This window comes from Phalacrocorax aristotelis, chromosome 1 (assembly GCF_949628215.1).
Source record: "Phalacrocorax aristotelis chromosome 1, bGulAri2.1, whole genome shotgun sequence".
In the NCBI taxonomy this organism is placed as follows: Eukaryota; Metazoa; Chordata; class Aves; order Suliformes; family Phalacrocoracidae; genus Phalacrocorax; species Phalacrocorax aristotelis.
Window position 1 is genome coordinate 166092539 of NC_134276.1, and position 15773 is coordinate 166108311.

Here is a 15773-nt window from a genome sequence, read left to right on the forward strand (position 1 = left end):
GGGTCAGATCAGAGATGGCTCTTGTCCAAGATTATGTCAGGACAGTGCCCAGTATTTAGAGAAGATTATAAGAATAGTGTAGAGAGAGATTCCCTCCCTGAGACACCATGCAGGGTCCTGCTTTTTCCATCTGCTTATCTACTTATTCCTTGCTGATCTTTGTTCTAATCAATGCTTCTTAAATTATATTCTTGTATCAGTTAAGGTCATGAACTGGAAACCTAAGACTATATGGGTCCAAAGAAAGACAGTGAATTTCCTGAAATCTATTGTGTGCCTGCTGACGTATTTTCCTTTTTAGTAATGTTAGTCATGTAGTCCTACCTTTGCTTTAAAATATTTGTGGATCACCTTCATTTTTAAAACAATGAAAAAAAGCAGCTCACTTAAATGATTGGTTCCTTTTAAAATAAATTTTCAATCACCTGTGCATATAGGTAATATGGAAAACCCAGAATTCATTGATTGTCATGCAAATGTATGTTAGTGTATTTTTTCCTACTTGTAGAATATAACTAAAAAGTCATTAGAAAAATGAGCCCAAAATCGTACCAATGATGACAGACAGACATCTCCTGTTACCAAAGCTGACTTTTGAAACTGTCTGCTATTGTTTTTGAAAGATACTGCAATCCAATAATCAGAGAAAAAGGGCTGGCTATTGTGCAGATAGCCAAAATTCAGTAGCCTGCCCTGGTTCTCTAACCTAGTGTGATTCAGCCCTGCAGATGCTTGGTTGTGCTTATGATATGCATGAAGTTGAATGCAGCCTTAGAAAATTGCAGGTGTCACATAGGTCCCAAGCTTCTTTGTCAGGGTGGGGAAAGTCTGTCTCACTTCCATGGCTTTTCTGGCCAATTCTGAATTGGTATTAGTGGGTTATAAATAAAAGTGCCTGTCTTTGGACAGACAATTGAGCAACCCGTTGTCAAGCCAATGGGTGCAAAAAGAAAAGAAGAAGAAATGAGGAAAATTTGTGCTTTCCTATGAGCAAGGGTTATGGATACAGAGATTCTCTTCTGGGGGAAAAGATTTAGACAGAACTTAAAAAAAACCAACAAACAAACCCACTGTAAATTCAATTTATAATCTCATTGTTTTGTCTTGATTTTGTTGACAGATGTCTGTTGTGGTTTTCCAAATATTTGGTGTTAATGGTGAAATTGACATCAGAGGTGAAGACACAGAAATATGCCTACAGGTCAACCAAGTGGTACCAAATCAACTGGGAAATATCAGTGTTCGACACTATCTTTGCAACAGAACTGTGGGTAAGAACTAACAATGAGATCTCAGTGTTATGCAATTGGGGTGGGAAACGTTTGTTCTAAGTCAATAAAAACACTGCATTAGCCTTAAAGCACAAAAACAGTTTTATATTAGTACAATAGCATCCTTTTTATGCTGGTTTACAATATCTACTCTGATCTCTTTCCTAATTGATGTACATTGAAAGGGAAGGAAATAAAAATGGAACCATTTTTTACAGGGTTAAAAAAAAAAGGCATTGCATTGAATTCTGGTCATTAGTTTGCCTTTTTTAAATCAAACAAGTTGCATTACATTATGTTATTGTTTTATGAAGACGGTACTCCCTTACTGCTCTAACGATACTTTGCATAAATGTACCTTGGTGTGAAGGGCTGTTTCTTTTTTTTTGAGAGCTGTTTCTCTAGGTTAAATTAACACCCACAATTTAAACAGATTTATAATCTGTGGTTTAAGAGAAGTTAAAAATTGATTCTGTATCAGGAAAGATGAGCTACAAGGACAGCCTTTCCTCCCCCCTTTTTTTTTTTAAAAAAGCTTGATAGGAACAGAGGGTGTAGTTTCATGCCAGATATTTGCACAACTAGATCAACCAGTGTATTGTCAGAGCTGTTCTTGGGCTTGAGTGCATGTATGTTCTCTGCCAGAAAACCTAGCTCACATACTGTGAGGTTTTTTTCTTGGCGTGATGTATTGGCATGCCACTTCATGTCACAGTTTGCTTTGCCCCCCTCTGCCAGCCTTCCACATGGATTGCTGGATGGGAGCTCTGTTGCGCTGTAGGGTTTTTGGGGCAGATCCCTGAAGCACCTGCTTCTGGTTCATCTCCTTTCCCAGGAAACAGCTATAGCAGCAGCTGTTGGCTGCCATTTATTTCCAGCCTTCCAACAGCATGGATTTTCTTCCGGAAGTTGTGCTTGGTGGTAGAGCCTCAGATGCCCTAGCTAAAGAACCCATTTAATGGTGAGCTGAGCAGTTGCTGGCACCTGCTGCCTGAGCAGCTGTTGTATGATGTTGCAGTTGTATTCAGGCATCTGAAGGCAAGAGGGAGGTCCAGCAGGGAAGACTCATGGCTAAACTTCAGTTTATACAGCAGGCAAACTGATTTCCGGTTATCTGTCATATCCTCTGTAAAAGAAAGAGGGAGTAAATAGTAAGAACATGCCACCTTCCTGCTCTCATGTGGATCTGGTTCAGCTGATTGAGAGGCTTGTTCACTGGCTGATTATTTTATACACAAAAGGTTGTAATAGGATTGAAATTTCCAAATATTTCCACTCCATATCTCTTCCTTTCTCTTTCTGGTGGGTATCTGGATGGGTGGGCCAACAACACTTTTGTATATCACTGGTCACTCCCATTCTGTAATGTACGTCTCTTTCTCTCCACTGATCTTTTCTTCTCTCCACTCTAAGGCTGTGCTTTCTCTACCAAGTCAGGAATCTTCTACAGCCACTGCTGCTCCCCATCTCCCACACTTATTCTAATATAAAAACTAAGGGAGAAAAGAATTTTTTAAAAATTTAGAAGATCAAGGTTGGGGAAAAAACTTGAGAATTAGATCAAAAGAGACAATTTAAATGAATTAATGGTAACAAAATACAACTAAAAGAACCAGCGAGCAAAAGTGTAAGAAAATATCCCAATAAAAGCAACACCCCCGGCCCCGCAAGACCTTTAATAAAACTTACTCAAGTGCTAAATTAATAATTGTAACCACTAAACTGAGGAACCATGCAAAGCAATGAATAATCAAGTCGTCATTCTACTCTGCAAAGGTGTTCTGGATAAAAAATAACCATTTAAAACCTACTATACTGTTAATGTAGAAAAGGGAAAGTATGCCTAATAGCTGGAATACGTTTGAGGGCAGTGTGGCAGCTGTGCACTTCCCTGCAGGGCTGGCTGCAGGATGGATGCCTTCGTCAAATCTTGTCTGGCAGCAGTAACAAAAGAAGGGGGATGGAGTATGGCAAGAGATACTCTGGGAAGGACAGGGCTTTTACTGAGACCTTGTCATGCTTGGAGGAGAAGGGAACAGCAGTTCATAGCAGCTTCTGAATTGTTTAATGTAATTTTTACTCCATCCTCTCTTGACTGTGCCCCTTTCAGGTATCTGCAAGATAACCCAGATTGCCTTCATGGCTGAGACTGAATGTGTGGTATTTTCTGCTGTTTTTCTACACTTCGACAGATTCTTCCAGCATTGATGCAGGCGCTCTTTTGTGGTCTGGAAATACTATGGGCACATACTGCTTATTTCTTTCTCTGTATTTGTAGGAAGAATACAGATCCTTGAGGGAAACAAAGTTTCCCAAACCAATTGCAGAGACTTATTGGCCAGAGTGGTCATTATTCTCCCATCTGGAGAGTTGTCCTTCCTCTCCAGGACTGTTGGTAGCTAATTCTCTTCTGTCTGGACTAGAGCCACAAAAGGTACCTGATACTTGCAGTGGATTTTTTTGTTGTTTGTTAGTGGGGTTTTTTTATGGGTTGGTTGGTTTTGGTTTTTTTTGTTGTGTGTTGTTTTTTTTTTAGTGGGGTGATGTGAGATCTAGCACTTAAGCATTAAACGTTGGAAGGATTGAAGGATGGAGACATGGCTGTTAGTGTTGCGGAAACCTCTATTCACAGAGATAGCAAAGGGAGAGGTTCTGGTTCACAGCAGAGGCTGAAGATTCTCATGTTCATTTACAGTTCTTTCCATTGGTCTTTGTCAATCCAGATCAATGATACGTTCTACCCTGACTCTAGTGCCAATAGATATGTGCATATGCTCTGACTCTACTGCTGCACAATGTCATCCATGAGAACTGGGCACCATACAGAAAGAGGAACCTAATTAATCTACAGATAGGAAAGCAAATTAATTACCCTGCTGGGCTGCTGTAGCTCCAGGCAATGTCTGTTCATGATGACTGAAACTTGAAATTGCAGTTTTCAGACCTGTACTAGGTTCGGGCTGGGGCAGTATTAAGTAAATAAAGTTACTGCCTCTTGCTGTGTGTCTTGTCTGACTGCACTTGGTCTAGAACACTTGACTAGCCTGCATGTTTTTTGGGATGAATATAAAAAGTTAATTATCCTCACCCCTCCACTTTAACCCACTTCTTTTTTTTCTTTTTAAAATTGACATGTACAAAACAGGCACTGATACAGTTCCTCCTGACTGCTCAAAACCTTCTTCCCAGTACTCCTGTGGAGCTGTTTCCTGGAGATGGTGTGTTTAGTTATAGTTGGTATACATGAGCATTGCATGCATCTGTTTTCCTTAGTTTGGCTTCCTCTCAGAGGAAGCACGCTGTCCAAGAACATAGGTCTTAAACTTCTAGGCTTCATCTAGGCACCATATCAGCATCCCCACTAGGGATGTGGTCCACTTTTCCCGTTGTTAGGAACCTGGACAAAAGGCAGTTTTGCCCCAATGTCCTTTGTCTTCTTGTAGGTTCTCATTAGGCCCTTTGTGAGCCACTGCTTGAAGGTTCCAGAGGTATCTCAGAGTGATCCAGTCTGTAATTTTGAAAAATAATACATCATGTATTGCTTAAGAGGAACTGAACAGGTAACATTCCCCTACTACTTCCCAAGAGCAATCAGGAATTCCTCCTCGGTCCAGTGGAGAACTTGCTGTGACTGGTAACCAGCCATCGCTGGGGCTTGACTCTGGGTCTGTCTCTGGCCAGTGACATGACTACGTGCATGTGGTACTTCAAATTTGCAACCACAGAAAATCTGTATCTATCCATAAAGAAAGCTTATGCTCTATGATCCTACCTTGGAAAAGCTTTGAGAATCTAGAGATACCGATCCTGGGGACAAGAACTGGGGAGAATGCAAGAGGCAAAGACCTGTGGGATGCCAGTGGGCAGCCTTTGTAACTTCAGCATGGACACATTGCCTAATCTGCATAAATTCTATTCAGTCAAATCTAACATCCGAAGTTTTTGATTGAATCTGACCCAGCATAGTGTCAGTGTGACTTAGGGAATTGTCATCTTGTTTCTATGGTTTTGATGCGTGCTTCATCTGGCTTAGCTTATCAATAACCTGAATCCTTAAAAGTGAACAGTTGTTGCAGCATTGCAGTAGCTATTAACAATATATGTTCACATGCTACAAATGTCTTTTCTTTAGAAGGATACCCAAGTATATTTATAGAGATTTGACATATCAAAAAGCTTGTGTCTCGCAAATGTGATGTGATCAGCAGTGACGCCTTGTAAACTAGATGCATAATTTCAGAAGGAACGCTGATTCTGTAAAGTATGGTTTTCCTCTATATAAAGGCATCCAGGATAAGCTTTACTGAAGAGAAGCAATGTAACTTGCGGACCACCAGTGTATCGTGTTTTGCATTTGCAGTACATGTTGGATTATTCAGAGTAGGTGATCTCTGAAATGGAGGGGTAAAGTACGGTGCATTCGTAACAGTACGCGTGGTTACTTACCATGAGATAGTACACCGCAAAGGAGCCACCACAGAGGAAATGTGCACTTCACAGGATCACAGGGTAATTGAGGGTAGAGGAGTGGAGGCGATGTCAAGATGTCTCTAGTCCAGTCCTGTTCTTCTCAAATCAGGGGCAGCTCTGAGGTCAGGCCAGGTTGCTCAGGGCTCTATCCTGTCAAGTGTTGGAAAGGGCCTCCGAGGGCAGAGACTGCACAGCCTCTCTAGGAAACCTGCACCACTGCTTAATTTTCCTCATTCCTTGCGTACAGTTTGAAGCTTTCTTGTTGCAATTTGTGCTGTTGTCTGTCAACCTTCTGATGAGCACCACTGTGAAGAGCCTGGCTCTGTCTTCATAACCTCATTGTAGGTATTGGAAGGCTGCTAGTAGATTTCCCGTATGCCTTCTCTTCAGCTATCTGGTAATTGCTCATATATGCATAAGCAGAAATCAAGAATGGGAAACTAAAATAAACTGCATGTCAGTAATATGGGGAGAGGAGAAAGAATAGTATTAAAGAAACAAAAATAGAAAAAAGCAGTCTTACTTCATCTTTCAATTTAACTTTGTCCACTTCTCTTTTCCAGTTTCTTAGCTTGTAAACATTGGTCTTTCCTGAGGGAACCAGAGTTTAAACCAAGAGGCCTTTTTTTTTTTTGTTGTTCTCATTCTTTCAAATTTGTTTAACAGTTAGATGCTCTACTAATACAGATTGATGTAATTCAGTTGATTTTACTTGCGTTACTCTGATTTTTCAGCTATCTTTCAAGTTTCAGTGTTTGCTGCTTACATAATTACTGTGAATATTCTTTTTGTCATACAGATAATTTCTGTAGGTCAGCCATCATAGTGACCAAATGACTTAAGGATCTCGTGGGGTAATTATTTCTGGTGGTGAGCCCTCTTTTTTGTACAACAAATGGATGCTGGCTACCCCCCGCCACCCCCACTCCCCAATATCTGGTTACCTTAACTCTTTTATTTTATTTTATTTTTAGAACTGTTTAGTTGAATGTTGCAGTTAAAGATACTGAAACCAACAAGCAACTGCTAAGGGTTTTTTTAATGGTTCAAATCTACTGCTACCCAAATAATGGAAGCACCATGTGGCCATGTTCTGTCTTAACTGCATTGCTGTTCCTGTGTGTTAGCCAGTGAGGCAGCAGTCCTTGTATATACTGTTTTTCTCTTTAGTAATTTGAAGTGATATACTTAGAAATTTGCTCTGAAGTTCTGTATTTGCAATGCCGTAATTTGTGGATAATGCTGCTAAAGTACTTTTGGAAAATCAGTTGGACAATAGAGGTAGAAGTAATTGCATCATAATTCCTTTTTTGTACATTGCAAAATTTTAATACTGATTTGTTTTCTTTTTGCAACAGGTTCTGACTGTAAATCTGTGGCTGGACCTGTTAATTCATCACCTGAGATTAGTCTGAGATGGGAAAGTGGGCCTAGTGCTGTCATACATTCTCTGCTGGCTGTAAAAAACGGTTTTCTTCAGTGTCACGTAGAGAACTTCAGTGCTGAATTTCTAACGTCTTCCCTCACAAACATTCAACATTTTCTAGAAGATGAAACTGTTGCAGAAGTGATGCCTATGAAGATAAAAGTTTCTAATGCAAGGATTAATTTAAAAGTATGTTAACAATGAGCTATTTGGCCGCTCTAAAGAAATTGTGTTCTTGTTTCTTTGATGATAAACTACTAATCTGGATACAGTTAACTTCAAAGAAACTGCTATCATATTCTGGAAGGTTTTTAGATAACACTGAAACAATTTAAAAATCCATAGATTTGGTTAGCTCTGTGGTATGCCTAGAGGGGAATTAGCTCCATGACCAAGCTATTTATATGAATTAATATGTTATACTTTTTTCCTCTTCTCCTGGTGTCTTTTGTAGAGTGGCAGTGTCTGGGAGTTGTATAGGTAAGGTATACCAAGGTCCTGGAGGCACAATGTGGGTTTTTCTGGTTGGGCTTTTTTTGCTTAGCGTAGTAATGGATTTTTAATTACAAAACACAGATTTTAGAGGTTTAATTCTCTCTCCTACTTAGAGGATAGTCCTTGCAGTGAAAGTTCAGTACAAAGGAAGGAAGAAGGTATGGGAATTCCAGTTCAAAACACTTGAATACTGTTTCTTAGAACCCAGACTTCATGTTCTGCCCTACCTAGAAACAGATACTAAATAATGCAAGCTTTTCTCACCGCTGTAGCTTAAAATAGTAACGTTAAGAGAACACTCCTGCTCAGGCGTCCTAGTGGGTTATCTTTCAGACATTTAAAGGAGATGCTGAGTTTTGTGCTGCACAAGCATTGAATATAAAGATAAGGACACTTTTTTTTCCTTTGGGGGGGCGGGGCAGGCAGAGAACAAAAAAAATGAACAAAGGTAAAGATAATTACAACATTGCTTTGGAAATTAATAATCACTCGTATGAACTTTGTTCAAAGTGATGACTGGAATAGCAGGTCCAGTTCTGCATCTGGGGCTGAGGCCTTGGTTTTGCTTAAGATCATTCTTGACTGGAAGGGAAGTATTCTCTACGGTGTTCTACTCAGTCTGTCAGTATTCCCTCCCTCCGTGATGCAGTTTTTCCATCCCCTGAGGATCCTTAGGCACTCCTTTAGGGCCGTTTCTGCAACAGGAGTAACACAAGCAGTTTTCTGTAAGAGCTGTGGATCTGTTCTTCGTATTTCAATGCATCACAAACATGAATGCCCAAATGCAAAAAGGAAGGTCTTAACAAATACTCATTTAAATTTAAAAACACAATTGTGCTGGTTTATTGGCAAAAAGGCAGACTTAAGCAAAATGTTCTTGAGAAAGCAGCTGTTTGAAGTGGAGAATATACATTAATGAACTGGAAATAGGAGTCTGCTTGGCAGCGAAAGCACTGAAGTGCTTACTCAGCAGCGCACACAAGTCACAGCGAAGTCACTCATGGTGGTTGACAAACTGCAAATTTGACATACAGATGATTCATTTATATAGAGTTCTTGGGTAATAAAGAGCGAGAGGATATGGTTCAAATTTATGCTGCTTTGCCTATTCAATGCAGTATATTCTTCTATTTCTTCTGTGTGAGACTTGATGCAGTGTGTTTCGGGCGCGGGGGAAGAATTTAAGAAAGGTTATTTTTTGCATTTTCTACCGCAATCTCAGTGCTGTTTCAAGAAACTTTGGCAGTTATATCTCAACAGCTTTTTTTCTACATGCTTAATGCTGATGTGTACAGTTTCTGATTATACTGGCTGGGTTATTCTGCTTGACGGGCGTAATGAACTGGAAAGACTTCCTGGGGAACCCCCAAAAGAAGTAATTTGTGAAGTTTCTCTTCAGTTAAGTACAGCAATATAACTGAACTAGTGCCACCCTAAACTAAATTTTAAAGAGGCAAAATCTGCTCAAGAATGATAGCTGTACCCATTCAACTTTAAATAGTTCAAGGGAAAATCAGATACTATATAGTGCTGGCTTCTTATCTCCGACTCTGAGAGCTCCTGAGCCAAAGAATGTCTTGAGTTAGGATATAATCTGATTGAGATGTCTGTAAAAATACTTTGAAGTATTTTAGTCAGACTGTGTATATTGAGTTCAGCAGACTTACTCCAGAGATAAATTTGGGCCTTTAATATGATCCCCGGAGGAAAAAAAAATGGAGCAAAAGTTTAGTGGAGATCCCATTAAAAATTCTACTCTGAAATGTTCCCTTTGAAGTTTCATTAATTCCACTTATGTTTAATTGAACATCTTAATTAGCTATTTTGATTTCCTGGTAAACTCATTTTTCAATGCTTGTATTTTTTAGGATGACAGTCCACGTGAAAATCTCAAGGCATCTGAGCTCGTACCCATAAAACTACATATTGACATACTCTGGATAGAAAGAAATGATGATGGCTCTTTTCTCATTAGAGGTTTGTTTGTTCCTGCACCTTGATATCTCAATATTATAATCTAATTATTATTAATACTGTGGTTTTCCTGGTTAATAATGAAAAGATAACCAATGATAATTTTTGTTAAATTGTGTTGCCATATACCTTAATTCTAAGTGTAGTCACACAGAGAAAAATTACCTATTTGAATAGCGTATTGGCTGTGATAACAACCCTCAGCTGAATCAACCTGAGAGAAACAAAAATATGCATATAAGTTCATAAGGATAAGCTTCATCAGTGCATATCACTTCATCATCATAAGTCTAAGGTTCCTTTGGCTACAAACCAAAAAAATTGCCTTTCTTTACAGACTACCAAGGTGGTTACCTGTTGTCTCTGTATTTTTGTGTTGTGGGTAGTGATAGAGAATATTGTAAAACAAAAGTCTGTTTGAGAAGTACAAGTAACAGTTTTCAATTCTGTATATTATGGCAGTGTCCTGGCAGCTCATGGCGGGGATTGCACTGGCTTGTATTTTGAACAGCCGTTTAAGCTTGTACTTTTCATGGAACATGTATACACTCTAAGTTTTTTTTCTATGTGCTTGGGCAAATACTAAATACTCTTAACAAGGCAATACATTTAGAGCTGGAACTTTACTGTTGTCTTTCACGGATATGTCAAAGAACCATAATCTTAGGTTGGAAGAAGCCTCTAGAGGTCATCTGGTCCTAATCCTTGCTCAAAGCAGTGGCAGATAAGATCGAGTTTCTCAATGCCCTGTCCAGTCAAGGTTTGAGCATCAAAAAGACAATATCACAAACTGCCCTAAATAATCTGTCCCAGTGTTTGACCACTGTTGTAGTTAATTTTTTTCATAATGCCTAACTGGAATTTCCTTTGTTGTGGCTTGTGCCTATCGACTCCTGTCCTGCCACCTCAAGACAGAGGTGCTTGAGCACTTGCCAAGCACTTCGGGGAACTCTGGTCCATCTATACCCTTCCACTAGGTAGGCAAAGGCAGCATTAAGATCACCCCGTAGCCTTCTCATCTTCAGATTTGACAAGTGCGTCTCTCGGAGCCCCTCATTTGTACATCGTGTGCTCCTGGCCACGATTATCTTGGTGGTCCTCAGCTGCCAGTATCTTTCTTGCACTAGGGAATCCACAACTGGATCCAGTATTCTAGATGTTGTCTCACTGGTGCTGAGTATAGGGGAATAATAACTTCCCTTGTCTTGCTAGCCATACCCTTGCTAGTACAGCCTGGATGTGCCTGGTCTTTGCTGTCAGAGCTGTCTGCTGACTCATGATAGATCTTCTTGTTGATCAAGGCCTGCAGGTCATTTTCCGCAATGTTGCGCTCTGTCCAGTTGGCCCCCAGCCTGCAGGGAAGCAAGAGGTTATTTACTCCCAGCTGCAGGACTTGACACTGGCTTCAGCTGAACTTCATGAGGCTCCAGTCAGCCCGTTTCTCCAGCCTCTCCAGGTTCCTCTGAAAAACAGCCTTGCCCCTCAGTGTGCCAGTCACTTACCCTTCAATTTGGCGCTGTTTACAAAATCACAGAGGGTGCAACCGCCTTTTCATCCAGGTCCCGAATATATTAACCCAACAATATGCAGTGTGTTGTATGACTTGAGGAAGAAGAGGCTGCAGGGTGATCTTAGTGCCCCCTTCGCCTACCTAATGGGAAGGTATAGTAAAGATGGACCAGCCTTCTCAGAGGTATGCTGTGGCATGATTCACGTGTATTTTATCTTCTCCACATTATCTAATACATTGTTCAAGTCTTTAAAGATGTTCCATGCATTTTGGTCATCTTTTTAAACTAAGTATTGGAAAAAATAGTAATTTAGTGAGAAAATACATAGTTTGAAGGTTTCTTTCAGTTCATTTCCCCCCCCCCCCCCCCCCCCCCCCCCGCCTTTTTTTGCTGAAGTGCTTTGATCCCTATTCTTGTCCTGGACTGCTCAGGTACAGTGACTTCAAAGGCACAGGTCAAATGCTATCTGCACTGCAGTGATTTATGTATCTGCAGTGCCACATTTTTAAGTCCCCATGTACGTGTGTGGTGGGACGAGGGGGTAATGAACAGAAAACTCTTGTTTAGAAGAAAACGTTTAAAAAAGAAAAAAACCAAACGAGAGTATTTTTAGGCTATGAAGAACCATAGCCCTCACTTTTTCCCTTAGTGTACAGCAGTGTATTTTCACAGATATTACCATGCACTTCACTTAAAAATGCTAGAAAGTTTCTTTAATGCCAAGTCATTTAACTTATTTTCTAATTTGAAAACTTGATCCTCCACGTTTATCTCACTGTGTGTTCAAATGTAAATGCAGCCTTCAGATCTGATTTGGACCTGGAGATAGTATATTAATAGCAATAGTAATAGTTCTCAAACTTCTAATTATTCAGAATGCATATTCTGTGGTGATGATATTGGTCAGTATAAAAATGTGATAATTCTCTTCAAGCTGGAACCTACATAATGCTGCTTCTCATGCCTCCTTTCTCTTCTCTAATCCTCCAAAAGGGTGTATTACTTTTTTTTAGTCTTAAATTTGATTTTTGGAGGTAAATATAAATGTACTTAATATTACAAATATATTTGTTTAGGTGGATTTACTTTTGTGCTGTTGAGAATCAAGCTTCAAAAAAAATTACAAAAACCCCTAAGCACTACTCTTAAATATCTTTCTGTGATGTAGACAATCAAGGACTAAATGATGTGTCAAAGATGAAGAATTCAAGTAGTGCACTGCAACAAGCAGCTGGGCCAGTTGGACATAAATCACAGGACCAAGCCACCCAGACTACTTGTGAAATTCCCAGACCTTCTAAATCAAGCAGGGATTCAGCTGACTTGCTCAAAAATGAGGTACTAAGAATTCCCTTTGACTTCCCCCCACCTGCACGTTATGTTGCAGTCATCAGTCATGATAATTGTTAGACTACCTGGGCGTGGGCTTGGGAGTTACTTCTGTTCAGAAGTCTGAGATAGAAAATACGAATTTTTGATGTTTCAGTGGATGGTTCAGTACTTAGGCATGCAAAATAAATTTCATACTACCTTCTAAATAGGGTGGTAATACACTGCAGACTAATTCTTCTCGTTTACATCAGAGGGAGTTTTATGAGGGAGCAAGTCACTTCTCCCCATTTCCCTCATCCCAGTACAACACAACTGCCAAAGAGGAAGGACTAGACTGTTAAGTCTCAGACCCTTACTGATCTATCAATTATACCTGAATTTTGAGTTGATGATGACAGAACCCGCACATCAATTTGGCTGGTTTTTCCACTGGGTAAGAATCCATTCCTAGAGCTCAGAACGCGGTGTCATTTCCAGTCCACTCCAGAATGGAAATGGTGTAGCTAAAACATTGGGTATCTTGCCTTTCGAGCTAACTGCGGCAACTGTCTCCATGTTCCGTGCTCACTGACTGGGAATCAGTCGCATTTGACTCAGCCCCAACAAACCTGCACTCAGGAAAGAATGTGAGCACGTGGTATTTTAAAAGTTACTGTAATGGAAAAAGTTGTCAGTATGCAGGCATACTAATAACTCTCTTTTCTAACATAATCATTTCAGCTTATTGAAGAAAATGAATGTCTCAAACAGGAACTGGCCAAAGCCAAAATGGCTCTTGCTGAGGTCCAGATGGAAAAAGATGCCCTGCTTCATCGTATAAAGGTGATGAATGCTGACCGTCAGTAGGACAGTGGTCTGTTGGTGCAAGGCATCATCAACAGAACTTCGGGTAATGGTGGCATCCAAAATACTGTTTGGAAATTGCTGGAAGACATGGTTTTTCTTTTTTTGTCACAGTCGAAGTTTTCTCATTAAGAACAAAATATTTGTGAACTATTCTGAAAGTATCACTAAATGTAACTTTTTTCATCCCGTTTTAAACTGAAATGACTTTGGAAAAATTAGTTTATATTGTACTTTTTTGATTTACTGAAGAAAAAAATATCATCTACTTCTAATATTATGAAAGGAGATGTTATTTTTTAAATGTTTTCTGAAAAGTGGATGGCTCAGCAATGAAAGAAGGTGCCTGGGTGCATAACTGAGTAAAATGTACCACGCCTCATTAACAAACTGTACCTCTGTTTGTTAAGGTTATGTTGTTTTATTATTACCAGAAGGTATCTATACAGGAGGCTGCATTTGCACTATGATGATATGGGCTAGACCCTCTAGAATAGTATAGCTACTAAAGATTAAAATACCAGCTCTAAACTGGCCCTAAATTCAGTGTAATTTGCCCAGAGAGGATTTTAATAATCCTCTGGTGCTATAGAGTCCCATATACCCCTTCCATATGCACTCCTAAAATACCACAGTAAATGCTGGAGAATTGAAGTAAGAGGGCAAACTACTGAGCTTTCCTTCTGTAGGAAGGTCCGCTGTATCCGTACGGCTGATGTAATTGAGACATTGCCACTTTTTTGCCCCTCTCTCTGTGATGAGGATACAGCCCTGCAACAGAACCCAGCCCTTTGTGAAGGGTGAGCTTTGAAGCATTTTGCGCGCATGTCCAGTTGCTGCACAACTCGTCAGACGTGCCCAAGGATTTGGTCTAGTGTATTTAAATATGTAACATCAATGCCGGGGTGGGGGAGAAATCCTATGAGGATTCATTAATTGTATATTGCTTTTTTTTGATAAAAAAGCTGTAGAGAATCATTTAATTACCCAATGAAATTGTGAGATTACATGAAATGTAATTATACAGTTTAAATCATGGGTGATTTGTAAAAATTGAACAATAATTTTCAGCTAAAAACTGGTACAGATGAATAAATAAAAAAGCACAACACTGTAAAATAGAGAATACAAGAGTGTGCTTCTAAACAATTTAGGAAACAACATACAAACCCATACATGCCTGTAAGAGGTTGTTTTTGCTAGAAGTAAAAATGACTGAATAATTTAACTAGTGACCTTGAATCTGACAACTGAAAATCTTTTGTTACCACAATTGTTTCTGCTCCATGGGATGTTTGAGGGAAGTTTTTTTTTGGTAGATAGGCAGACAAATCTCAAAACCTATTTAGTATCCTGCAGTTTGACTTTGCATATTCAGGCTGTCAAACTAGCTTTAATTAAATGGTTTTCATTAAAACTTTTTGGAGGACACAGAATTTACACTGCTGAAAATAGTTATTGAAAATATGTAGAATTTTAATCAAGAACTCTGTGGAAGAACTGGTTCAGACACTATTTTAAAGCCTGCCTTATGAAACCCTAGTTGAAATTCCCTTTAATGCCCATGGAAATTTTGATCTTATTATTCTGAATAAGATGAAAATATATACACACAGTTGTTTCTAATAGAGAAACAAAATATTCATATTTCAAGAGGTATTTGAGACAACACAGTGTTAAATATGAGTAGTCCAATTTCACACAAATATTGTGTCAGATTCAGGGGAGGAGTTCTCAGCTGGTTTAATTCTGATTTGTACTATTAAAGTCAGTAATTCTTACTTGGTTTATCCCTGCTAAGATCTAGTTAGAATTATTCTGAAAAAGGGAATGTATAGAGTGCGCAGTAGCATGTTGCTGGAATAATACATTGAGAATTGTCTAATTTTTAAAAAGAAATAAACAGCAATATCAAATGCCTGTCCTTATTATTGCACAAGCTTTTTGACAAAAACCAAACACAAACCAAACCCAAAACAACCCAAACCAGCTCCCCTTATTACAGATGTTGGAATTTCGGTGTCTCACTTTCTTGCACTTATTATAACTAAATACATTTCTACTTCATGGCAGTTTTGCAGTAATGAGCATCGTCTGTGAACAGCTCAGAAGAGGTGGGTGTGCTTGGTTGTGGACTTGACGTTACTGAAAGTGATAGCACTGTGTCATGCTGAAATGAGTTTTGCTATTGAAAAAAATGCAGGAGAGTTAGTGTATTAGTGTTTAGATGTACAAAGTTAAACTAAGCCTTAATAGGTTATACTAAAAATGGCGATTAAAGGCCTCAGGTTAAATAAAAATGCTTAATTCATTCTCAGGGCTCTGCCAGTGTTCATAACCTTCCTAAATCCTAGAGGAAATGTGTACCGTCAATGGAACAAAATGGAACAGAATTTGGAGAACTTGAGTGCAGAGAGAAAACTGACTCCAGAAGTCCTGCAGGCAAACTGT

General features: G+C 39.3%; 1 protein-coding gene across 2 annotated transcripts in view; it reads left to right on the plus strand.

The window, feature by feature from the left end:
- The window catches only part of BLTP3B (bridge-like lipid transfer protein family member 3B), a 59383-nt gene extending 44145 nt beyond the window's left edge, over nt 1-15238 (plus strand). For both annotated transcript variants that reach the window (XM_075080240.1, XM_075080245.1), the window contains 5 exons: nt 1121-1271; nt 7100-7356; nt 9531-9639; nt 12316-12485; nt 13200-15238. In XM_075080240.1, coding sequence (XP_074936341.1) covers nt 1121-1271; nt 7100-7356; nt 9531-9639; nt 12316-12485; nt 13200-13325 — 813 coding nt within the window. In that variant the 3' untranslated portion in view covers nt 13326-15238. The remainder of the gene's footprint in view (nt 1-1120; nt 1272-7099; nt 7357-9530; nt 9640-12315; nt 12486-13199) is intronic.
- The last annotated feature ends 535 nt before the right edge of the window (nt 15239-15773 follow it).